The 23642-nt window shown below is 36.8% G+C and overlaps 4 protein-coding genes across 7 annotated transcripts; all 4 read left to right on the forward strand.

Annotated features, from left to right (window-relative positions):
• The first annotated feature begins 126 nt into the window (after window positions 1–126).
• Window positions 127–6426, forward strand: LOC149399346 (methylmalonate-semialdehyde dehydrogenase [acylating], mitochondrial-like). Of its 3 annotated transcripts, none has more exons than XM_089612093.1 (21): window positions 133–350; window positions 479–568; window positions 976–1520; window positions 1762–1856; window positions 1972–2046; window positions 2143–2304; window positions 2378–2456; window positions 2545–2699; window positions 3048–3111; window positions 3540–3619; window positions 3960–4025; window positions 4427–4477; window positions 4582–4724; window positions 4813–4903; window positions 4980–5060; window positions 5150–5227; window positions 5336–5374; window positions 5479–5522; window positions 5642–5720; window positions 5824–5875; window positions 5951–6426. In XM_089612093.1, exons 3-21 carry the CDS (start codon window positions 980–982, stop codon window positions 6241–6243), a joined length of 2268 nt encoding a protein of 755 aa, XP_089468219.1. In that variant the 5' UTR covers window positions 133–350; window positions 479–568; window positions 976–979; the 3' UTR covers window positions 6244–6426. The 3 variants fall into 3 exon arrangements, 2 of the variants coding, with proteins under 2 accessions (XP_089468219.1, XP_089468220.1); XM_089612094.1 differs by having other exon boundaries at window positions 135–350; window positions 5339–5374; XR_016296527.1 differs by lacking the exon at window positions 5951–6426 and having other exon boundaries at window positions 127–350; window positions 5313–5374.
• Window positions 6427–6612: 186 nt separating this feature from the next.
• LOC149399347 (tRNA/rRNA methyltransferase (SpoU) family protein) lies at window positions 6613–8518 on the forward strand. Its single transcript, XM_089610943.1, has 4 exons — window positions 6613–6877; window positions 7299–7599; window positions 7806–7856; window positions 7926–8518. The coding sequence occupies exons 1-4, from the start codon at window positions 6657–6659 to the stop codon at window positions 8301–8303; spliced, it is 951 nt and encodes a 316-aa protein (XP_089467069.1). The 5' UTR covers window positions 6613–6656; the 3' UTR covers window positions 8304–8518.
• Window positions 8519–9123: 605 nt separating this feature from the next.
• LOC149399348 (Exostosin family protein) lies at window positions 9124–12164 on the forward strand. Its single transcript, XM_089613783.1, has 6 exons — window positions 9124–9372; window positions 9447–9761; window positions 10639–10925; window positions 11088–11320; window positions 11612–11769; window positions 11908–12164. Exons 1-6 carry the CDS (start codon window positions 9220–9222, stop codon window positions 12007–12009), a joined length of 1248 nt encoding a protein of 415 aa, XP_089469909.1. The 5' UTR covers window positions 9124–9219; the 3' UTR covers window positions 12010–12164.
• Window positions 12165–18794: 6630 nt separating this feature from the next.
• Window positions 18795–23608, forward strand: LOC149399349 (1-deoxy-D-xylulose-5-phosphate synthase 2, chloroplastic-like). 2 transcript variants are annotated; one of them, XM_089612051.1, is made up of 9 exons: window positions 18795–18934; window positions 19069–19224; window positions 19362–19526; window positions 19795–19945; window positions 20425–20696; window positions 20767–21043; window positions 21511–22100; window positions 22650–22937; window positions 23159–23608. In XM_089612051.1, the coding sequence occupies exons 1-9, from the start codon at window positions 18836–18838 to the stop codon at window positions 23306–23308; spliced, it is 2148 nt and encodes a 715-aa protein (XP_089468177.1). In that variant the 5' UTR covers window positions 18795–18835; the 3' UTR covers window positions 23309–23608. The 2 variants fall into 2 exon arrangements, with proteins under 2 accessions (XP_089468177.1, XP_089468179.1); XM_089612053.1 differs by having other exon boundaries at window positions 18795–18928; window positions 19066–19224.
• Window positions 23609–23642: the final 34 nt, after the last annotated feature.

Genomic DNA, 23642 nt, shown 5'->3' on the forward strand with positions numbered 1-23642 from the left:
CAGTCCTAATTTGGGATTTTTAGTGCTGATTAAACTAAAATGAGGGTCTAATTTGCCATTAGCGAGTGGAGCCAAAGCATAGTGCGTTTAGTCAACATCCAAATGAGTTTTTGTTAGAATGCCGCGCGTGGTTGAATTATAATTTTGTTTACCTGGAAATCCACTGCTCTTTCCAACCCAAGAACATAGATACGTCATAATAAGAATTTAAAAATAAAAATATAGAAAAAACTAGAAAAACACTACTGGTGGTTTGAGCTTTCCATCAAATTTAATTTTTATATATTTTCCGTTGAGAAAATTCCTCTGTTTCTTTATAAAGATACAGAAATGATGGGTTTTGTCAAAAGGTATGTGATTTCTAATCACCACTCTAGACATTCTCGCGAATTCTTACAGTTATTGATCTCTTTCGTCTGCTGTGTCATTATACTTTGATTAATAAATTGTTTCCTTGAATCAATTGCTTCGAACTCAGGTGATCTGGTGACTCTCCACTCATATTCCTGCTAATATCGGACCTCAATTTCTTCTTCTTCTTCTTCTTCGTTGTATCACTATATGCCAGGTACGCGATCAATTCTAATTCAAAACGCAGCACCACTCTAAGTGGTTGATATACAACATTTTGTTGAATCGTTTTTATATTTTGTAATGGAGTGTTCCTAGAAGCATATTGAGCAGACCCAGGTTGATCTTCTGTCATAAAGTCTCATCTTTTAGTTTGCTTTGAAATCAAGCTGTTATAGTTTCATTTGCCTTTGCCTTTGTGGGCCTTTGTTTGGATACCTGAAAATTCAAGTAAAAAAAGAAAGTTGAAAATTCCTAAGCATTTTCAGCTTGTATCGAGCCTCATAAAAGGACTTTTCGATTTTCAATGTGTCATGAAAAAACCCTCAAATTTCCCCCGACTTTTACGCTCATCGAAAGAAAAAAAGAAGAAGAAGGGATTTCACATTTACTTCGTTTCCCCAGAAAAATGGAAACCGATGGCCACAGAGACGTCGACGGGGGACAAACCCAGATGGTCCCGCCGGAGCCCGGGGCGTTCCACGACCGCGAAGAGCTCATAAAACACGTCCGCGACTTCGGCGCGAGCCAAGGCTACATTGTGACGATAAAGAAGTCGAGGCGGGACCGTCGGGTCATCCTCGGGTGCGACAGAGGAGGCGTGTACCGGAACCGGCGAAAGGTCGACGAGGGCAAGCGAAAGAGGAAAGCGAGCTCGAAGCTCATAAACTGCCCGTTCGAGGCCGTGGGGAAGAGAGAGGACGATGGGACTTGGGTCCTCGTGGTCAAGAACGGAGACCACAACCACGAGCCCTTGAAGGACATGTCGGACCACCCTTACAGCCGCCGATTCACCGAGGAGGAGGTCCGGCGGATCAAGTCCATGACCGAGGCCGGAGTCAAGCCTCGCCAGATGCTCAAGGCCCTCAAACAGATCAACCCGGAGCTTCAGTCGACCCCGAGGCACTTGTACAATCTCAAGGCCAAGATTCGTCAAGGAACGCTTTCAGGTTTTTTTTTTTTTTCGTTAAGGACTAATTAGTTGTCGTAATTTTTTACATCATTCGTTAGAGAAGTTTCTTGCTTTCCAAGAAACAATGTGGGAATCTACGTTTGAAGGTTTTTCGTAATTACTTCATCGTTCTAAAGTTGATCGTTACCAAAGTGTTTATCTTTATTAGCATTTTGGTGCTAAATTTCAATAATGGATCAAGAGTTGCATGAATTCGTAACCGAGGGGTAATCTTGCAGAAAAAAGTTTCAACTCGTGGAGACCTAATCGATCAGTTCTCGTAGGTTCAAGTATATCCTCGGATGGAGAGGCATTGAGTCAGAATGACCAGCCAGTAAGATGTAGTGTATATATGAATATGGAATTTTTATAAAAAAATAAAATAAAAATTAATCCGCTTCTCTGTTTCGGCAAGTGGGGATTGCAACTTATCTGAGATTCAAATATAGATGAAGGTTCCGAATTTCATTGGAGGAAAATATGTGGAGTCACAAGGATGCTTGGTCATTGATGTCATTAACCCTGTAAGCTCAAAATCTTCTCAAGCTTTTTCTCAGCCTCGTACAGTTTTTCAAGCTGTAAAGTCGGTAAGAATATTATTTTTTTTGTCTCGACTATAGGCAACACAAGATGTTGTTTCTCACGTTCCTTTAAGTACGTACGAGGAGTTCAAAGCTGCGGTTAGTTCGGCCAAGCAAGCCTTTCCTATGTGGAAAAACACACCTGTCACGACTCGTCAACGCATCATGTTCAAGCTCCAAGAGCTCATCCGCAGAGATATGGTTCGTATATCACCGATCCCAATTACATATATTACTCTTCATGTACTAACAAATAAAAAACACAAATTATTAGGATAAACTTGTCGAGAGTATAACGACCGAGCAAGGAAAGACATTGAAAGATGCTAGAGACGATGTACTTTGTGGTCTAGGTTAGTATATAGTATGTTTTGTTATCTGTATCGTGGTCCCTTGTTGTGTAGGAGATCGGCTGATTGCTTTTTTTGCGTTTGCTTGTAGAGGCGGTCGAACAGGCTTGTGGAGTCGTAACTTTACAAACTGGGGATTTTATTCCAAACTCATCGAGTGGAATCGATACGTATTCCATTAGAGAATCTCTTGGTGTTTGTGCTGGAATATCTCCTTTCAATTACCCCGCTACCGCTCTGTTGTGGGTACGTCATCTTCTTTTTTTTTTTTTTTTTTTTTTTTTGTGTGTGTGTGTGTGTGTCAGTGCATTTCGTCAAGTGGGTAATATCAGAAAGTCCCATGCAATGTGCTTCTTAACAGTGGATTTGGTAATTCTCCACCTTTGAGCTTGTTTTGGGTGAGAGTTAGGCTCAATTCTGGTATCAAACCCAGACTTAGTTTTAATGTCTAGATATTCATTCCTACAAATTTTACGCTTCGTGGGTGTGAGGGGATATAAGAAAACACCACAATGGTTGGGTATTAGGGACAAGTACATTAATTGTGAGGCTTTTTATTCATAATAAGAAAATCAGTTTTTACGTGGTTGACAGATGTTTCCGATTGCAATCTCATGTGGGAATACTTTTGTCCTCAAGCCTTGCGAAAAGAATCCAGGTAACTCTCTCTTACCCGATTTCTTTATCTATGAGTAAGCATGGTGGAATATATGATTGTATAAATTCAGTTTACAGAGACTTGATATCTTATTTCTTCTTAAAAGTTTACTGGAAGTTGATCAATAGTTTTACTTAAAGAAGACTTGCTTTTTTATGCTAAAAGTTCTGTCTTTATAACCGTTCAATGTTCCATGTTGATTGTGTTGTACAAAGCTTATTTATTTATTTATATATTTTTATATGTTGTGAGGTATGAATTGGTTTTTAAGCTCTATTCAGCTTATGCTCAATCAAATCCAAGTTTCAAATAGCTGAGTCAGTATTGTTTATACTTTATAGTAACATCTTACTGGGTAAAAAAAAAAAAGAACAAAATCTCTGACGAAATTAAAAGGCTGTGTTATTGATGCTGTCATTTTCTTTTAGGTGCTTCAATGATAGTTGCAGCACTAGCAGCGGAGGCTGGTTTGCCAAACGGAGTATTAAACATGGTTCATGGTTCCCATGTAAGCTATTTATATTTCTCATTATTTTTAATACATACAAAGTTCTTGGTTTATGATGTTGCTTTTTACAGGATGTGGATTTCAAACACGAAGAAATTGATTGTTGAACAGAATCTGTAATATGAAATGGATCCTTAGATAAAATATTGAAGACTTGATAACTTGACTAAAACGTAATTCATCATTAATCTCACAACCAACATATTTAGAAAGGGCACTTGATTTTGGTGTATATATAGCAATTATGATCTATAATAGTACTTGATAGCAAATATCCATTTCTCTCTATGATGTTATTTTGTTTCTTTTTATAGATTAACTCGCGTGGTTTTGTCAACAGGATATTGTAAATTACATCTGTGACGACGACGACATTAAAGCCATCTCCTTTGTCAGTTCAAGCATTGTAAGTCTCCAACTTTCTATATATGTCGATTTTTTCCCCAGGGCTTGATATAAATGATCTAGATGTTTTGTTCATCAAAATCTTGTTCCTCTCTGTAAAGTATCATGAGATTCCATCTGAAAACCAATTGACAGCGATTAGACTGACTTATGACCATATAAACTTGTTAAGTCCTTTTATCTTTCTGATGTGAGATCTTTAAGACGGTGGATCTTTGGGCTCACTCATCTTGAACCGAATCCTATTGCTTTGTACTGGTGCTTGTTTGCTCTTTGTGGGCCATTATACCATCTTTAAGTATTATGGTACACTATCTCATAGGATTACAAATCATGATCTTATAAACCTCGTTAAATCTTTATTTCTGATACGTGAGTTTCGGTCGACCACCTTAATCTCAGGCCGGAATGCACATTTATGGTAGAGCAGCTTCTAGGGGAAAACGGGTTCAGGTGACAACTCTCTCGATCTCTTTTCATTCACAATAATGAAGAATTTGTTTGTTACAGCGTGAATCAAAGTGTGAGAAACTGATAAATGTGTTGACTCCGTCTAGTCCAATATAGGAGGGAAGAGTCATACGATTGTCATGCCCGATGCTGACGTGGATGCTATTTTAACTGCTTTATTCTCTCCTGGTTTTACCGGTTCTGGACAGGGACTAAGTACCGCAATTTTTGTTGGGGGTTTCGAATCATGGTAATTTTTGTTCGTTTATTTATTTATTATTTTTACTTTTGTGTGCCAATGCCATTAACAAAATACTGGTTGTTTCTCATGCTTTTAGGGAGAGACAACTCGTCGAGCATGCAAAGGCCCTAAAAGTCAACGTAGGAACCGATCCAAGTGCAGATATTGGTCCAGTGGTCACCAAAGAGGTGGTTTTTTTATTTGCTTATTAATATGCAGTATATCACAATTTAAGCAGAGTGACGAGAATGATGAGATTTGCAGACAAAAGACCGGATTTGCAGATTAGTTCATAACAGTCTCGAGGGCGGTGCTAGAGTTCTGGTTGATGGCACAGAACTTGTGGTAATGTCGTTGTGTTCGATGAGGTGAATTGTCAAAATATTAATGTACTTTTTTTAGTTTCCACTTTTTTTTTTCTTCTTTCTTTGCAGGTTCCGGGATACGAGAGTGGTAACTTTGTTGGTCCCACGATACTATGCGATGTAACGGCCACCATGGATTGCTACAAGGTATTATATTTTTCCTTCTCGAAATTGGGTTTCGGAGTCGAGAAAAGTTGAAGCAAAGAAGACGTTGACGTATTCCTGACAGCAGTACATCTTTTTTGTGTTGGAAAGCAGGAAGAGATATGTGGACCTGTACTTCTCTGCATGCAGGTTTTTTTTTTTTATAATTTATTTATTTAGCCTCTCAGTGGATCCATCGATCGATTTATTTGCAACTTCGTAGTGACTTTGTGTATGTGTGATCATGAAAACAGGCCGATAGCTTAGAAGAGGCGATCGCGGTTGTCAACAGAAGCAGGCAAGTATTGCTATCATCGAGTCGTTTCCGAAATTACATATATAAACTTTGAGATGGTTCGGCAGTGGTTTTTTATTTTTTATTTCTGCATATTTTATCGTCGGGTTTCGCATGTTCAGGTTCGGGAGCAGAGCTTCGATATTCACAGCATCTGGTGCTGCAGCAAGGAAGTTTCAAAACGAAGCGGAAGCAGAGCTGGTAAATCAATAGAATAAAAAACTTGTGTTGATAATAATGATAATAATAATAATAATAATGCCAGCAAGTTTAGTTACTCCCGGGTTCAAATCTCATCAATCAGGTTGGGATCAACGTTCCTGCCCCGTTTTTCATCACCGATCAGAGCCTCTTCGGTAACAATTACACCCTAATTACATTCTCTGATTAATTATAAAAAATAAAAAATAATTAAATGCGGGGATTTGCAGGGAAGTCGGGCGTTCAGTTTTACACCCGAATAAAGACGGTGGCGGAGCAGTGGAAGGACGATGCCCCAACGGCCTTATTAAAACCCGTATCCGGCGAAACTGCCACGTGTCATCTGACAAGCGACATGTACGTCTCGGGACCGTCTCAGCAACAAGCGGACCAAATTATGCCTTCGACGTTGGAGAGAATGTATGTACCGTTAATCGCGCCTTTTGGGTCCGAGAGATTGTACGTCAACGCGATGATGTCATCGATCGAGGAGTTCCCTGGCACAATGGGATCGAATCACTGATCTAGGACTGAGAGTTGAAGGAGAGTTTTAATATTATTTATTTAGTTTATTATTATCATTAAATATTCCCTTTAAGGGAAACACAATGTGAGAACCCAAAATAGAAGATGGAAAAAAAAAATTACTCGCAATGTGTATATCATATATGTGTTTTTTTTTTTTGGTTGTGATATGTTATATATATGCCAGGAAAATATTTTTTATTAAATTTTTTTAATAATTATTTTTATTTATTTATTTTAAAGTTCCGAAATTTTCTGCAAGCGACTAATTTTAAAAAATGGGCCTCTTTTAATTTAAATTAGTTTGTTAATTACACTCTTTTTTTAAAAAAATAAATATATTTTATTAACATTACTTGCCAAGCCGTTCAATAAGAGACTCGGTGGTTGGAGTGAGATAAGAGGGGGAAAATGCAGTGCACGAACGCATATTCACCAATAACTCTCTCATCAGAGCAAACCCAATTCCAGAGAAACGCAAATTGTGGCACGGAGATTCCTTTGGCGAGTCATGTGAAGGCCATCACGAGCACTTCAAACCCCTTTGTGAAGCACTGCGTCAAGCTCAGACAAAGCTCGTCCTATCGAAACTCTCACTCCTCCGTCCTCGTCCTCGGTTCTACACCACTCAGGTCTCCTTCTATATTCCCTCGGCAATTACGAAATCTTGTGTTGTTTTTTATTTATATTTATCTTTCCGTTCTGGGTTAATTCGAAAGAGAAAATAACATTTCCGACCCTGACTGGTAAGTTGGTTTTTGGTTAAGAAAGTGCGATTACTACAAGTAACTTAATTATTAAACTTGTAATTGTCCTGATAATTTGTGATATCATCATTTGTATACTTGTAACGAGCTTAAAACAAACTCACATGGGTTTGTGTGAAAATGGTTGACGAAAAGGTGTCGCCTTTCTGGGGATTTCTTTTTGTTGCAGAGAATGTGTAGACTTGTTTGGTTCAATAACATTGCATTTGATTCCATAGAATAAAATAGAAGAAGAAGTAGAAGTAAGAATTGGGTTTTTGTTACTCTCTGTGTTTCACTCTTTCAGGGAGATACTTAGGTTTCACGAGTCAGCGGAGCAAAAATCGAGCGCGATAGAGTGCCTAATTCTACTGGACGAAGCGGAGGTGCCTGAAGAGATCGAGGGGCTCCCGGTTCGGGTCATTCGGGTCAGCCATGCGGTCATGACCAAGCTTTGCGGATTGCAATCTTCCGACTCCACCGAAGCCATAGGCGTGATGAGATTCCCTCAGACTTTCGTGGATCTCGCACATCGCGGAGAAGCACCGTCCGAAAGAGCATCGGGGTTCCCCGTCACCCATCGAATCCTAGCCCTCGACGCCATCCAGGTCAGAGATGTTTAGCATCATAGAATTTCATCTCAAAAACCAATTCACAACAAGAAACACTACTAATTACATATGTAATTTACGTATTGAGCTACGATAGTATGTTAAGTTTAAAGGGATTCTATCTTAAAAAAAAGAATTGACAACGAGAGGAGTAACTCATAAACTTATCTGTAATACATGTTCGTTTGTTTGTCGTTATGTAGGACCCGGGCAATTTGGGAACGTTGATAAGATCGGCGATGGCCTTTGGATGGGTACCATTGGTTGATTAATTAATATCGCATTACTCGGGCGGCTCAAAATGACCGTATATTAATTTATAGGACGGGGTGTATCTGCTGCCGGGGTGCTGCGACCCGTTCAACGAGAAGGCGGTGCGGGCGAGCCGGGGGGCGGCATTCCAGATCCCGATGGTGAGCGGGGATTGGGCCCACCTCGGGGCCCAGCGGACCAACATGAGGATGCTGGCGGGCCACCCCAAGGACGGCCTCGAGCTCTCCCGCGCCCTCGCCCACTCGCTCGCCCCAACGCCGCTCTGCTTCGTCTTGGGCAGCGAGGGGACGGGCCTCTCCCACCGGGCCCGCAGGGACTGCCAGCTCGTCACCATCCCCATGCCCGGCCGCTTCGACTCCCTCAACGTCTCCGTCGCCGGAGCCATTTTCTTGTACTCCCTCGGCCCCGCCGTCTCGTCGCAACTCTAGTTACGGATTTACCCTTCATGCGTTTAAGTTCGTTTACTATAGTGTTTGTAAACAAAACAAAAAAAAAATGACCACCCTTATTTCTCTCACCCAAAACTAGGTTTGCTTCTTCTTTCTGGTAAAAAGGAAGGAAAGACTTGTAATCATCGGTAATCACCATTCACCGCACCTTTTTTGGCTTTCATAAATTACCTTAAGGTAAAAAATGGTATGAGTAGTCGATTCAAATTATGATTTTTGCAAAATAGCTATAGTTTCATTAGGTATAGCAAAATAACCAATTGAGAGTATTATGATTTTAAATCTTGTCTCGATTAATTTCAATCCAGCCTACATGAAGTTTATATTCTGTCTTTATAGTTCATTGGGATTAAATTTAGGGAAATTGACAGCAATGATACCATTTGCTTGACACTTACCAAAAACTCAAATATTGACATATCTAGTACCAAATGTGTCACAAACTGGTTGATTTCGTGACACATTTGATCACGAACTGGTTGATTCCGTGACACATTTAGTACTAAATGTGTCAATATTTGGATTTTGGGTGATTTTTAGTAAGTGACAAATAATTGGTATTATTGCTGTCAATTTCTCTTAAATTTAATCCAATATAAATTAATCTTACTTAGCTAATTTACTTATAGTTGACAAACTATGATTATTTTGTAAAAACTTAAGTTCTATTAGACTATATAGCCGCTTGACCCACTAATGGGAAAATTAATGTTAAAATTAAGCGGAAAAATTGTTTTGACACCGTTTTATCCTAATTCTTACTAGAGCAGAAAAGCGGATGACCCAATAATATTATAAAATTAAATATATAATATTCACCGCCAAATGGAATCGCAAATCTGTCCAATCAACTTGTTCTTCAGTAACTGGAAAACCTCACAGAAAATAGCCGGCGATGATTGGCGCGAAGCCATCGACGTCGTCGAATCTTAGCACATTGCAGAAATCTCTGATCATTCTCGCCGTCCTCAGCTTGATCTCCGTCCTCTCTTTCACTCTCAAACCCCTAAACTCTCCTCTCCACAACCCTGCTTCTCCACTACGTCAGGTAAAAAGAAAAACTAGAACAAATCTTCATCGTTTTGTTAATCTTTTTCAGATCATTTTATTCGTGTGATTTAGGTCACCGCGAGAATCGAATTCGAGAAAGCGACAGAGGAAGATGGCGACGAAGAGAAGGACGATCTGTCTGACGTGTTTCACTCGCCGGAGGTTTTCAGGCTGAACTACGCGGAAATGGAGAGGAAGTTCAAGGTGTACATATATCCCGACGGAGATCCGAACACTTTCTACCAGACACCGAGGAAGCTCACCGGGAAATACGCCAGCGAGGGCTACTTCTTCCAGAACATTCGAGAGAGCCGGTTTCTGACCGACGATCCCGACCGAGCAGACCTCTTCTTCATCCCTATCTCCTGCCACAAGATGCGAGGAAAGGTACGAGCTTCGGCTTTGAGTCAATTTGAGCAAGATTTTTCGTTCTTAGAGTATTGAATTGTGCAATGCTTGCATTAGCTCTGTGAAGTTTTTCCTTTGAAGTTCCGAGATCTAAGAACATTTGGATTGCATTCCTATGATTTAGACAAAGAAATGTATATAAATAAGGAACGGTTTCGGTTTAATTGCTATATAATTCAGATATGTGCTCTCGTGGATCTATCTGAGGTCGACTGTTCTGTATGACTGTTGGCTGTGTAGTCAGATGATTGACAACGAATATTAGAAATGGCTCTTTTCTCGTCTCCTTCCTCTGTGTTGTAGGGGATAACTGTGTTTTTAGTGCTCTCGATATTGTGATTATACATTAGAGAAGCAACTTGGGTATAAATCGTGGCTCTGATATTTTATCCGGAACTTTTGAGAAGTGGTCGTTAGTATCGTATTGATTTTCCAGGACTAGTTTTAGCCCGGGTTTGAACTCTATAGTTTTTTTTTATACTTGTTGATAAATAGCCATGTAATTAATAATAGAGTAGTGATGAGAGGTTTCTTTTTTCAAAAAGAAATTATTCGTGTTACTAATAATTAATAATAATTAAAGATATAAATACAAGAACATAGTTGTTCAACGACTCATCAATCCACACTAGCCCAGTTTCTTACAATTTACGGAAGAACAGGAATCCTCGATGTTGCATTTATAGTTTACGGAAGTAGAATTGGGTAGTTTCACTGCAAGTTTTGTGCTCGTAAGAACTCGAGGATTATTCGATTATAAAAATGAGTGTGTAATATTGCTGAAAGTTCTCGCTCATCTTACGACTCATATTTCTTTTGTGCTGATTTACGATGGTTCGATACATGTATTATGCAGGGGACAAGTTATGAGAATATGACAATAATTGTCCAGAACTATGTGGAGAGCTTAATCTACAAATATCCTTATTGGAATAGAACCTTGGGTGCGGATCACTTTTTTGTCACTTGTCATGATATCGGTGTAAGGGCGACCGAAGGACTTCCATTTCTGGTTAAGAACTCTATTCGAGTTGTATGCTCTCCGAGCTACAATGTTGGGTTCATTCCACACAAAGATGTCGCTTTGCCTCAAGTATTGCAGCCATTTGCCCTCCCAGCTGGAGGGAATGACATGGAGAATCGGTAAGAGATCTGGTATATCTAGTACCGTTCATTATCTCTTTGTTTTCATTTTTTTTAATTTTTTTAATTTTATGGTTGATCTTTTTGGTGGCTGGTACCCGGTTATGATGACCAAATCACAGTTCATTCTGATAATTAGTTGAAGGAGATGATTACTTGCAGGACACACCTTGGTTTTTGGGCAGGTTCTCGGAACTCTAAAATTCGAGCTATACTGGCACAGGTTTGGGAAAATGACACCGAACTTTACGTGTTGAATTCTAGAATCAGTAGAGCCACTGGGACTTTGGAATACCAAAAGAGATTTTACATCACTAAGTATTGCATTTGCCCCGGTGGCTCTCAAGTCAACAGTGCTCGTATAACAGACTCAATACATTACGGATGTATTCCTGGTGAGAGAACATTTCTTTATCTTTTTTTTTTTCATTGGATTTGAAGTAATAATTAGAATATAAAGTTGGAAGCTAGTTCCAACCAAAGATCGGTTCAGCTGTAGCCCAATCTGACCCGACTCTTCTCGACAATAATATTCTTTCGGAAACACTTGGAAACATTTACAACGTTTAACCCCAAACAACTCCTCTGTTCAAAGCTCGAGAATCTGTGCTTAGTAGTTATAGAGCATAAAATTAAGGTTCTCTTGAATAAGAAAGTTTTTCTTGTTGATTTGGTTTGTTATGCAGTGATACTATCAAATTACTACGATCTTCCATTCAACGACATTCTCGATTGGAGAAAATTCACCCTTGTATTGAAGGAGAGCGATGTCTATCAACTTAAACAAATTCTTAAGGACATCCCTGATGCTGGGTTTCGAACGCTTCACAACAACTTGGTCAAGGTAGCCTCAAATTTGTTTCATGTTCAAGATTTTTTTTGTTAACCAATTGTATGTAACCAACAGATTATAATCTTGGTAAAATTTACGTAATGACCAATTGAGAATTTTTGTTTGTTTGTTTATTTATGTATACACCAGGTTCAGAAACACTTCCAATGGAATTCACCTCCTATCAAATATGATGCATTTCATATGGTAATGTATGATCTTTGGTTACGCCATCATGTTGTCAAGTACTAGGGTGTTGTGTTTTTTTATTTTATTTTTAATTGACATTATTTTTGTATACATTGTAGCATAGTATTAGTAACCCAAAGTATCGTAACATGTATTAATATTAACCAGTTTTTTTTTCTTCTTCTTTGTGCCAAAGTTAATGATTCAACTTCTTTGTACTATTGAGCTCATTTCAATTTCTGACTACTACGGTAAAATTACGTAAATGATTTTTAAAAGTGCAACCTTTTCTAAATAGTATGTGTTTAAATTCTTTCAAAGATAGTATTTTTAAAAATCTGGAAAATTACTAATTACCACTTGAAAAACACTATTTTTTGCTATAAAAACTGCTTTTTTTTTTAGTCAGACAACCGTGCAATTAGATACATTATCCTAAGTATCCTAAGTAGTAATGGTGATTAAATTGGAAAATTTGTTATCTCCATTAGGAATTTGGATAAAGACGAAAATCTACTTATAAAATTATTAGAGGAGATCTAAAAATCTAACCTGGTTGTTAATGGGGTTGAGAATCTCTTTCACTGGAAGGGAAAATCCAATGTGAGGGAAATTTGTGTATTGTCATTAAGTACGGTGTTTCTATGTTTTTGTATCAATATATTGCAATGTTTCCATGCCAAGGTTTCATGTTATACATAGCTTGAGAATAGTTTCTTGATTATGGAATAAACGTCTTAGGAGTAGGAAATATACTTTATCTTTCAATTAGTTTCGGCATTCTTTAAGGTAGTCGTTTGATTTCTTTTGACCTGAACAAAGTTGTGGGGACAGAGAATTCAAATGTGTACATGATTGAATTGAATCAAGAATCGCAAGCAATCATGTACATTATATGTGCATGGTTTTGTCAATTAAACATCTCTCTCAAACACACACACACAGACATTCTCTTCTTCTCACCTTCTTCAAATGATCATGATCCATACAATTCTAAAGTTTGAAGTGGGGGTAGTTCATGTGATTTACTAATCATTAACATATTAATAAGATATTTCACCATTTATATAAAATTACAGATATCTCTTTATTGAACCATACATCATGATCAAATTATTGTTTTACAAAAAACAAAACAAAAAAGGAACCTGGCCCTCTAACCCTTATTGGAAAAAAAAATAGTATATTATAATTGATTGGATACTAATTTATGAACTTTTTTACGTTTAATAAAAAAAAAATAGTCTTTTTCATACTTGAAATTACGTGATCTGTGCGTATGTCACAGAATATGTTGTGACGGATTATGTGACAAACACTAAAATTCGAGTGATCAAACAGAGAAAGCTGTAAGTGCGAAAATATAAAGAACACAGAGATTGGTAACCCAGTTCGGCAATTCGTGCATACGTCTGGAGGACCTTTGCCCGGTGGAAAACAATCTACTATTATAACGTGGTACAATAAGGTTTTATACTAAACGACTCCCTCGCTAGCTACCCAACCTACGTCTATCTTCTTAAACAGCAACTTAGGCTCCCCCTAAACACGAGATCTCCTCGATTCCCACAGAAGCTCTCTCCCAAGACTTCTAACAGTGTTTCCCGATCAAAACAAAGGAAAAACCTAACCTTTTGCTTCTAATACAATCACCCGTATATAGGCAACAAAGCAGAGGTAACTGACACCTTAAGAGCTTGAACACAGGTCGTTCAATACTCAGCTAAAACACAAAATAAAGCTCTCAAAAAGTGTTTCCCCAAAAGCATAAAAAAGGTGTGTGAAAGGAGGACGCCTCATATAGTCTTTGAAGCGAATTAGGGCGTGTGATTCAGTTGCTGCCATCAGGGATATCATATCTTCAGATCCCTGGAAAATCTCGCGGATATTTGATGATTCCGAGAAAGTCGCAGAATATGTCGCAACAAAATCTGCAACAAATCAAATATTCTCTGCCGCGTGAAGGCTCTACATCAGCAACAAATATCCTCCTTTCATGACCAATTTTGCCAAATAAACATCGCCAATAATTGCAAAGCAGTTGCATTAACAATACTCACTCTAAAAATAGTAACAAAAATCATAACTCACAACGAGGACTAAATATAGAGCATGAGGTTTACTTTAGAGTGGCTGATTTGTTACATGTCAAGATCTATATTTTCCATCACTGCTGCAAAGAACTGGTAATAATTCATAATTTAACATAAAAAAATATTATAATTTGGGGCAAAATTTCCATTATACTATTGATTAAAAAAATGTATATTAAATACATTTATACAAACATAAAAACAGAACATCATAATTATTGATAAAATTAAAGATATCCAACTTACAAATATTGTTCATGGTTGATGGAATGAAAAAAATTATTGAATAAAAAATATAATTTTCAGTTAAAAAATATGCATTTCAAATCAAGGATTGAAATAATGATGTGAATAAATATATCGAAGGCCTGATTATACTGATATACATGTTACTTATGGAGATACCAGTGTATATTTTATAAGATAATATATTAAAAAAAATTTTATATATATATATATATATATATATATTATAAGGGAAAATATCAACAGTAACCCTCGTGTTTAATAGAAATGCGAGATTTATCCATTCTATTTCTAGAAATATCAGACATATCCCTTCAGTTTAATATAAATGACATATACATCCCCTAAAAACATGTTATATTACAAATATCACCCCTTTTCATTTATTTTTTACAAAAAAATAATTTGAACTCCCCAAAATACCCTTAATGAAATAATTTTTTATTTTCTATTATATATAAAAAAAAGTTTAAATTAAAAAATTTATTTATAAAAAGTTAAGGATTTATTTTATAAAGAGATATTTTGATTTTTTTTAATAAAATAGTAAATAAATATTTATTCTATTAAGGGTATTTTGGGGAGTTCAAATTATTTTTTTGTAAAAAATAAACGAAAAGGGTGATATTTATAATATAACATTTTTTTAGGGGAGGTATATGTCATTTATATTAAACTAAAGGGATATGTCTGATATTTCTAGAAATAGAGGAAATAAATCTCGCATTTCGATTAAACACGATGGATAATTTTGATATTTTCCCGACAATTGTGCTATAACATATTAAACTAAAAAAAATTAAAGGTATGATAAAGAAAAATATAGTACTCAAAAGACAAAAAAGAAATAGACACAAATTTGATAATCGTTAACAATTTTATTTTTTCCTGAAGTCGTTAGCAAAATCATTTCAAGACTAACAATCAAAATAAACGCTTACCAACAAACAATCAAATACAGAAGTCGCATATAAGACAAGACACATATTAAAAAAACATAAATATATATATATATATATATATATATATATATATATTTTTAACCGAAACTTAAATTTCAGCAATAGTATGAATTATTTTAAAGCAGATTGATGGCGTGACATATTCTGAACATGCCCTATCCACTGAGGAAATCATGTTTGTTACTTCGTAATTTACACTCTATCAAGCTGGATCTGAAAAGCAAGAAATTATACTAATATAGTAATATCGTTTCGAAAAAGAGAGCAATATAAACTATAGTGGTACGTGACAGGACCCAATGATATGTATATATTAATATTGTAATTGAGACGGCATTATTGGTTCCGAAAGCAGTGATGGAATGGGAGAGTAAAACCTTTTCAACGTTTTTATTTTTATTTTTATTTTATTTTTGGATAAATTACAAGAATACCCCATGAATTCAGGGATCGGTAACGAACTGCCCCTAAACTCGATAAAGTCACAAAAAATCACCTGAACTCTCTTTTGTTAAAGTATTGTCCCTTCTGTCAAAAATATTCCGTTAAAATTTATATTTTGAGCACATGACTCTCACGTGCTTATTATTTGAAGGGAAAATTAATAATATTGGCGGCTCTGGACATGTATCCGATGACCTGGTCACGCTCGACGAGGTCGGCCTCGAGTCTGCCGAGGCGGTCCCTAGATTCCTCGGCGTTCTTCTCGAGGTCAGCGACGGTGGCGTTGAGGTGAGCTATCTCTTGGTTCGCCGAGTCGATCTGGTGGAGAAGCCACTTCTCCTCAGCCTGTCATGAGTTTCTATGGCCGGGGAAGATCTCGACCACTCTCGCGTTCGCCTTCGCGTCCTCTCTTTGCCGTCACCGCATCTGCCGGACCTGCTCCTCCGCGCGACGGAGCTCCGCCGTCTGTCGCCGGACCACGGCGAGGAAAACGCCGAAGCTCAGGCCGACGTACGAGTGCAGGAGCTTCTTGAAAGTCGTCGCCGCCGCCGTCTTGCTCTGGTTCCTCTTTGTCTGACATTGCCGATGTTCTCGAAGCTGAGTAAGAGTGAGAGTTATTGAGAGGGATGATGGTTTTATGTTTTGTCTCTTTCTAGAAGTTTTTTCAGAAAAAGGATAAAAAAAAAAGTTGTGATTTTTATAAATAAATGGTTTATTTAATTATTTAAGCAATATTATTAATTTTCCCTTCAAATAATAATCATTTGAGAGTCATGTGCTCAAAATATAAATTTTAACGGAATATTTTTGACAGAAGGGGCAATACTTTAACAGAACGAGAGTTCAGGTGATTTTTTGTGACTTTTTCGAGTTTAGAGGGCAGTTCGTTACCGATCCTTGAATTCAGGGGGTATTCTTGTAATTTATCCTTATTTTTATTTTTATTTTTAAATCACATTGATTTACAAAGTAATATCATGAAAGATTTTGTTGATAACACTTTTTTATGCAAGATCTGAAAGTAAGGAAACCCGAAAAATAATTGGTTTCTTGCGTACATATAGTATTTAATTTGGCACGCGTATCACGTTGTCTTCTATATTTTTCTGACTGGGTCTTCTATATCATGACAAATAAGTTACTTGTGAAACTCAGCTTAGCTTCTATACGTTCAACATTTACCCTAAATAACTCCGATTCGTAGTTGTAGATTTTCTGCTGAGCTGGATCTAAAGAAAAGCAATAAAGGAGTGAAAACACATTTATTTACCTTTTCGTGTTTGGATAATACGAAAGAAAGTGAAATGGTAGTTTACATATCTACCATATTTTAAAATAAAATAAAATGTCAAAAGAATAAATGACTCCAAGCTCTGGTAAGTGAAAGTGTAATTTCTTGTAGTGAGTGTTATTGTCGAGTTAATCCAACGCTGACGTGGACAAAATTTAGAATGCCCACGACGTTGTGGGCAACATGAGCGGCAACAAAGATTGGGCATCGATGCTCCTACCTGGCACCTATCCCACCTCTTTTTCTTTTCTTTTTTTTTTAATAAAAAATAAACAAGCAATTAAAAAAAATATAATATAACCAACTAACCAAGCCTAAAAACATTATCGTAAGTTGTAACTATATCCCTAATTTTTTTTAGCTAATATCCCAAATATTTTCAAGTTTCTTAATTTCATAATATTCTCAAAATTTTAATTTCACCATATTATTAACTAACCAAACTAAAAATTAGTATTACTAATATCCATTAACTAACCAAACTAAAATTTATCATAACCATGTCCCAATACAGCATTACAAAAAAAAAAATTAGTTTACCAAATTCCTAATATTTGTTTTTGTATATTCTCACTTTTCATATTTTTAAAATTTTCTATATTCCCAATATTTGTGAAAAATAATATTTTTCCTTGTAATTCTAAGCAATATATTTCCAATTTTATTCATGTAGTATTTTTATAAATATATTACATGAATATACATATATATTTATATTTAAAAGGCATTATAGAAAATAATTGAGATTACGGTAGACAACTTTTAATGTGATTTTGTACAAAATTGTCATGTGGAAGAGAGATTGAATAAAATATAATTTTTAGGTGATGTGTAAAAGTAAGCAACTTGTAGCATTAAAGTTGCTCTAACATCATTAGAATAATATAAAGTTTTTCTAAGCAACTTTATCTTAGTTATTGACTCGAATTTATGTCTATAATCAGGACCGGCTCAAACTCACCCAATTCATTAAGGGCGCTAGGCGAATTAATATTTTGGGGTCCTTCGATAATAGTAAAAATTTAAATATAAAAGAAAAAATATAAAATTTTAAATATTTTAGGCATATATATAATATATATTTAAAATTTTGGGTCCCAACCCAGTCAGAGGCCTAAGGCACCGGCCTTACTCACCTATAATCAGGGCCGGCTCTGCCTATAATTTGTTCTTGTGGAAATTGACTGTCCATGTGCTTTAAAAAAAAAAAAAATTAAGTCGTAAATAATTTTTTTTAATGTTTATGACTTAACAAAAATTGTTTAATGTTTTGAGCACTAATTAATTTATTTACGGTTTACAGTTTCACATATACAAAAATGAGTGTTTATTGTTTTTTCAAATTTGTAAAACACTACACTTGAAAAGATTTAAAACATTTACTATTCTTGAATATTTTCACTTTTAAAATACTTTTCCATTTTAAATTTTAAATTAATTTAGTGAACTGAATCAAAATTGAGTTTCACCCTAACAAAAATGTGTAAGATTCTGTTTCTTTTTTTTTTCCTTATAAAAGTTTCCTCTATTTCAACAGACACCACCGGGAAATACATAAGTCAGAAAAGAAAATGGAGATTCTTGCAACACTCACATGTTTTAGTCAGATCAAAATTAAGTAACAAAATAATTATATAGTGTCCAAAAAAAACTTACCAATTGCGCTTCCCATTAATTGTAGTTCAGTGAATTTCTCACAGTAATAAAAAAGAGTCCAAATTCTGTTGTAACATATGCCACGTATGCATTTTTTATTTATGATAACCTAGAAAGTACTATAAATAGTAGACAAACTTTGTATGTATTGTCTCAAGCACTCATCAAATTCATAACAATAAAAATTCCTGAGAGCCATGGCGATCTCAGTACCTTTCTTCATTGTACCAAACAAACATCTCTGTTCAGGTCTCAATAAATTACCATTACCAAATCATCGCTTGAACAAACAGCAGGTCGGTTTTATCATCATATATATATATATATATATATATATATATATATATATAATATATGTATATGCTCTCAAAATTTTATATTTACCCATTCGTGTTTGTTACTTTGTTTTTATTTGGGTTTATATATTCAGTTTCGGTTGAGAGCTGGTCTCGGTGAAGAAGATATGTTGCGAGAAAAAAAGATAGACACAGAACAATGGAAGATTGATTATTCGGGTGAAAAACCATCGACGCCGTTACTTGACACCGTCAATTACCCGGTTCACATGAAAAATCTTTCCACTCATGTAAGTCCATTAACTCCATGTAATAATGCAGATCTTACTAGTAACCAAATACTATATTATATCAATATATATATAAGTTTCAAAAAAAAAAAAATTATATCAATATATATGAATGATGTATTTGTTTTGATCATCAGGAACTGGAACAGCTGGCGAGAGAGGTGAGAGCTGATATAGTACACACGGTGTCAACCACCGGTGGCCATTTGAGTTCAAGCTTAGGAGTTGTGGAACTCACTGTGGCTTTGCACCACGTGTTCAACACCCCCGATGACAAGATCATTTGGGATGTTGGACATCAGGTACAATAATCTCTCTCTCTCTCTCTCTCTCTCTCTCTCTCTCTCTCTTTTGACCGGATCCGGGAAAAAAATGACCGAAAAATGACGTGGCAGGCTCATTCACGGTCACGGACGCACCTCAAAAAAAAAAAAAAAAATCTTGTGTTAATATTACTTTTTATTTTACCCTACATTAAAATAAATTCAAATTAGCCTCCCCTAAGATTTTTTTGTTTACATAATAGCCCCTAAGAATTTTTTGTTTACATAATGTTAAAATGTGGATCAGGCTTACCCTCACAAGATTCTTACGGGGCGGAGGGGTCGGATGCAGACAATAAGGAAGACCTCGGGGCTGGCGGGGTTCCCGAAAAGAGAGGAGAGCGTTCACGACGCTTTCGGGGCGGGTCATAGCTCCACAAGCATATCTGCGGGCCTTGGTGTGAATTATTCTTTATTGGGGAATATATTAGTCTTTTTAATCTTTATTTATGTCTCTCCAATAAATTATTACAAGTCGTCATTTTAAATAAATAGTTAAAAAAGAAGTGGACACATCAATTATTATTTTAAAAAATAGCTAAAGAAGTACCTTTCTAAAAGGTAATTAAAAGAAAAGGAAATATATGATAGTTTAATTGGAGAGACATATCACTGGGATCTAAATTCCTATTCAAAATTTATTTTTTATTTATTTCATACTTTATTTAATATTTGAAGAATTTGTATGGTTTTTTTTTCTCTAATTAAATCACGACACGTCATTACTATTTTAAAAAATAGTTAAAAGAAGAAAGATGTGACACAATTTAATTGGAGAGACATATAATAAAATCTAAATTTCTCTACTTCGATATTATTTTCTATTTCAATTTTTTTTTTTAGTTTTTTCGGGGAATAATGAAGACAATATTTTTAGGAATGGCGGTGGCGAGGGACCTGCTCGGGAAGAGGAACAGCGTGATTTCGGTGATTGGAGATGGGTCGATGACGGCGGGTATGGCCTACGAGGCCATGAATAACGCGGGTTATTTAGATACCAACATGATCATCGTGTTGAACGACAACAAGCAAGTCTCGCTGCCCACCGCTACACTAGATGGCCCCGCCTCTCCCGTCGGAGCCCTCAGCGGGACCCTTTCCAAGATTCAGGCCAGTGCCAAGTTTCGCAAATTTCGAGAGGCTGCAAAGGTAATGTATTTTATGTATTTAGAATTTTTTTTTAAGTCCAAGAGCTAATTGTGATTGATGTGGATTATAGACAATCACAATGCAAATGGGAGGACAAGCGCACGAGATGGCGGCAAAAGTGGATGAGTATACGAGAGGAATGATGAGTGCTTCTTCGGGGTGTACGTTGTTCGAGGAGCTTGGTTTGTACTACATTGGGCCGGTGGATGGTCACAATGTTGCCGATCTCGTCACCATCTTCGAGAAAGTCAAAGCCATGCCCGCCCCTGGCCCGGTTCTGATCCACGTCATCACCGAGAAAGGAAAGGGGTATCCGCCGGCCGAGGCAGCTGCAGACAAAATGCATGGTAATACACTTCAATTTTCTTTTTCCTTTTAAAGAAAAAGTCTACCATGGTTCGACCTAGTCGTAAATCGGGCTAGACCAATTAAATAGCTTGAGAAAATTGAGACTGTGAAATAAATAAATAAATAAATCTAGCCAGATTAAACCGTCTTACATCGATCCGGTCCTGTTTACTCAATTTTAAGTAATTCTTATTTTTCTTAAAATTTCAAAAATTTCCTTTCCAAAAAAAAATATAAAAAATAAAACTAGCCAAAATTTGAAATTTTCATAAGTATTACTTAAATAAGTTAAAAATGAACATATTCAACTTATGTTTTAAATAAAAAAAAATTGTAAAAGTTAACCATCGGCAATATGGTCGAGACCAGTGGTCTAGTCCAATTTACGATTTTACGATTTCTATGCAAACGCCAATCGCTCACCAACAATTAATTTCTTCTTCCTCTCTTTTTTTTTTCATTTCAGGGGTTGTAAAATTCGACTCTAGGACCGGGAAGCAATTCAAGCCCGAATCCCCTACTCTCTCATACACTCGCTACTTTGCGGAGTCACTAATAAAAGAAGCCGAGTCAGACGACACAATCGTAGCAATCCACGCCGCAATGGGCGGCGGGACCGGCCTCGACTACTTCCAAAAGAAGTTCCCGGACCGTTGCTTCGACGTTGGGATCGCGGAGCAGCACGCTGTCACATTCGCGGCGGGCTTAGCCTCGGAGGGCTTAAAGCCCTTCTGTGCAATCTACTCCACGTTCCTCCAGCGAGGCTACGACCAGGTGGCGCACGACGTGGACCTCCAAAAGCTTCCGGTGCGGTTCGCGCTGGACCGGGCGGGCCTCGTGGGGGCCGACGGGCCCACCCACTGTGGGGCCTTCGACATCACATACATGGCATGTCTGCCCAACATGGTGGTCATGGCTCCCTCTGATGAGGCTGAGCTCATGCACATGGTCGCCACTGCCGCCGCCATTGACGACCGGCCCAGCTGTCTCAGGTTCCCCCGAGGCAACGGGGTCGGGACGGTTCTTCCCTCCGACAACAAAGGCAAAGTACTTGAGGTAAGTACAAACTATATTATGGAAACGTCAGATTCTAACTAAATAATGAGAGAGTGGTGGTGGGGGCCTATGTCCCTCTCAAAAAAAAATTATAAAATTATTTATTTTAGTCATATAATGTGTTAACTTTTAATTCGTGCTATAGCTAAATAGTTAAGATTTGTAAAATAACCAAAGTTGGTTTAAAATTAGTGAAATAGCGACGAAAAAATATGCAAGAAGTTTTTTTATTTTTTACTCTCTGATTAAATTTTTGAAAAGTGACAAATTATTTATGTACTTCATCAAATAAAGGATATTTCAAGATTTCCCAAAAAAATCGCAATGTCGACAATGTAAATAAATCAGATAGTTTATTGATGACTATGAAAATAAACTAGACAGACGAAAGATAAAAGAAAAATAAAATGATATTTCATCTAGGGTGGTTTTGTACCAACAAATATGAGAAAGTCATACTTTTTGATTAATTTTGACATATTGAATTTTAGTCCAAAAATATTGAAAATGTCACAGTTTATGAATAATTTATATCTTTTTTATGAATAGATTGGAAAGGGGAGGGTGTTGATGGAAGGAAGTCGGGTGGCGATACTCGGTTACGGCTCGATCGTCCAGCGGTGCGTCAAAGCTGCAAAAGTCCTCAAAGATCAGCGCGGCATTTCAGTGACCGTGGCGGACGCCAGGTTTTGCAAGCCATTGGACGCCGATCTCATCACACGTCTCGCCAAAGAGCACGAGATCCTCATCACCGTTGAGGAGGGTTCCATCGGAGGCTTCAGCTCCCATGTCTCCCATTTCTTGGCCTTAACCGGACTTTTGGACGGACCACTCAAGGTATATACTTACATATACGCCAAGCCTAATGCATTATAGGCCTAGGGGGCTATAGGCCCCCTTCGAGTTTTATTATTATTATTATTATTTTATTATTTTAGTCCTGAATTTTTTTTTTTTTTTTACATATCGGCGTTCTTTCACTAGAGAGTCTGGCTATACGTTAGTATATTAATGATGTGTATTTTCTCATTCTGATTCTGGTGTGTGTGTTTGTGTAGTTGAGAGCGATGGTGCTTCCTGATAGATACATTGATCATGGATCACCCGGAGATCAGGTGGACGAGGCGGGGCTTTCTTCCAGGCATATTGCCGCCACGGTGATGACTCTGCTGGGCAGGCCTAATAAAGAGGCTCTTCACTTTAGCTGAGCTTTTAATTTATTTTATATGTTACTTTTATTTAGTTACCAAGTTCTGAATCATTCATAAGAGAGGGGATTGTGTAATTACTAATAATTGCTCCTTATTAAACCAATCACCCTAGATAATTTATTATTTTTGTGCGTGTGTGTGTGTGCGTGTGTTTTTTTTTTTTTGGATTGGAGCTTGAATGTGTTGTAGTGTCACTTGAATCAACAACATTGGATTGTCGTTCACTTGTACGTGACGAGTGATGTAATGAATGACATTAATTGTTCCTACTTTTAAAAAAATGTTTTTATTTTTCTCTTAGAATGTTCCATATTCATAAATCATTTTCCAC

The sequence above is a fragment of the Urtica dioica genome, chromosome 4 (assembly GCF_054948205.1).
Source record: "Urtica dioica subsp. dioica isolate 48M chromosome 4, U.dioica_male_clone48M_v1_H2, whole genome shotgun sequence".
Lineage (NCBI taxonomy): Eukaryota > Viridiplantae > Streptophyta > Magnoliopsida > Rosales > Urticaceae > Urtica > Urtica dioica.

Excerpts from the sequence above, each read along its gene's own strand:
- LOC149399349 (XM_089612051.1), top strand. The coding sequence starts at position 18,836 with ATGGCGATCTCAGTACCTTTCTTCATTGTACCAAACAAACATCTCTGT. Across the intron at positions 19,225-19,361 it reads TGAAAAATCTTTCCACTCAT|GAACTGGAACAGCTGGCGAG; the intron begins GTAAGTCCATTA and ends TTTGATCATCAG. Across the intron at positions 20,697-20,766 it reads AATTTCGAGAGGCTGCAAAG|ACAATCACAATGCAAATGGG; the intron begins GTAATGTATTTT and ends TGTGGATTATAG.
- LOC149399347 (XM_089610943.1), top strand. The coding sequence starts at position 6,657 with ATGCAGTGCACGAACGCATATTCACCAATAACTCTCTCATCAGAGCAA. Across the intron at positions 6,878-7,298 it reads CTCGGTTCTACACCACTCAG|GGAGATACTTAGGTTTCACG; the intron begins GTCTCCTTCTAT and ends TCACTCTTTCAG. Across the intron at positions 7,600-7,805 it reads TAGCCCTCGACGCCATCCAG|GACCCGGGCAATTTGGGAAC; the intron begins GTCAGAGATGTT and ends GTCGTTATGTAG.
- LOC149399346 (XM_089612093.1), top strand. The coding sequence starts at position 980 with ATGGAAACCGATGGCCACAGAGACGTCGACGGGGGACAAACCCAGATG. Across the intron at positions 3,620-3,959 it reads ACATGGTTCATGGTTCCCAT|GATATTGTAAATTACATCTG; the intron begins GTAAGCTATTTA and ends TTTTGTCAACAG. Across the intron at positions 5,375-5,478 it reads CTGTACTTCTCTGCATGCAG|GCCGATAGCTTAGAAGAGGC; the intron begins GTTTTTTTTTTT and ends TCATGAAAACAG.
- LOC149399348 (XM_089613783.1), top strand. The coding sequence starts at position 9,220 with ATGATTGGCGCGAAGCCATCGACGTCGTCGAATCTTAGCACATTGCAG. Across the intron at positions 10,926-11,087 it reads GGGAATGACATGGAGAATCG|GACACACCTTGGTTTTTGGG; the intron begins GTAAGAGATCTG and ends GATTACTTGCAG. Across the intron at positions 11,321-11,611 it reads ACATTACGGATGTATTCCTG|TGATACTATCAAATTACTAC; the intron begins GTGAGAGAACAT and ends TTTGTTATGCAG.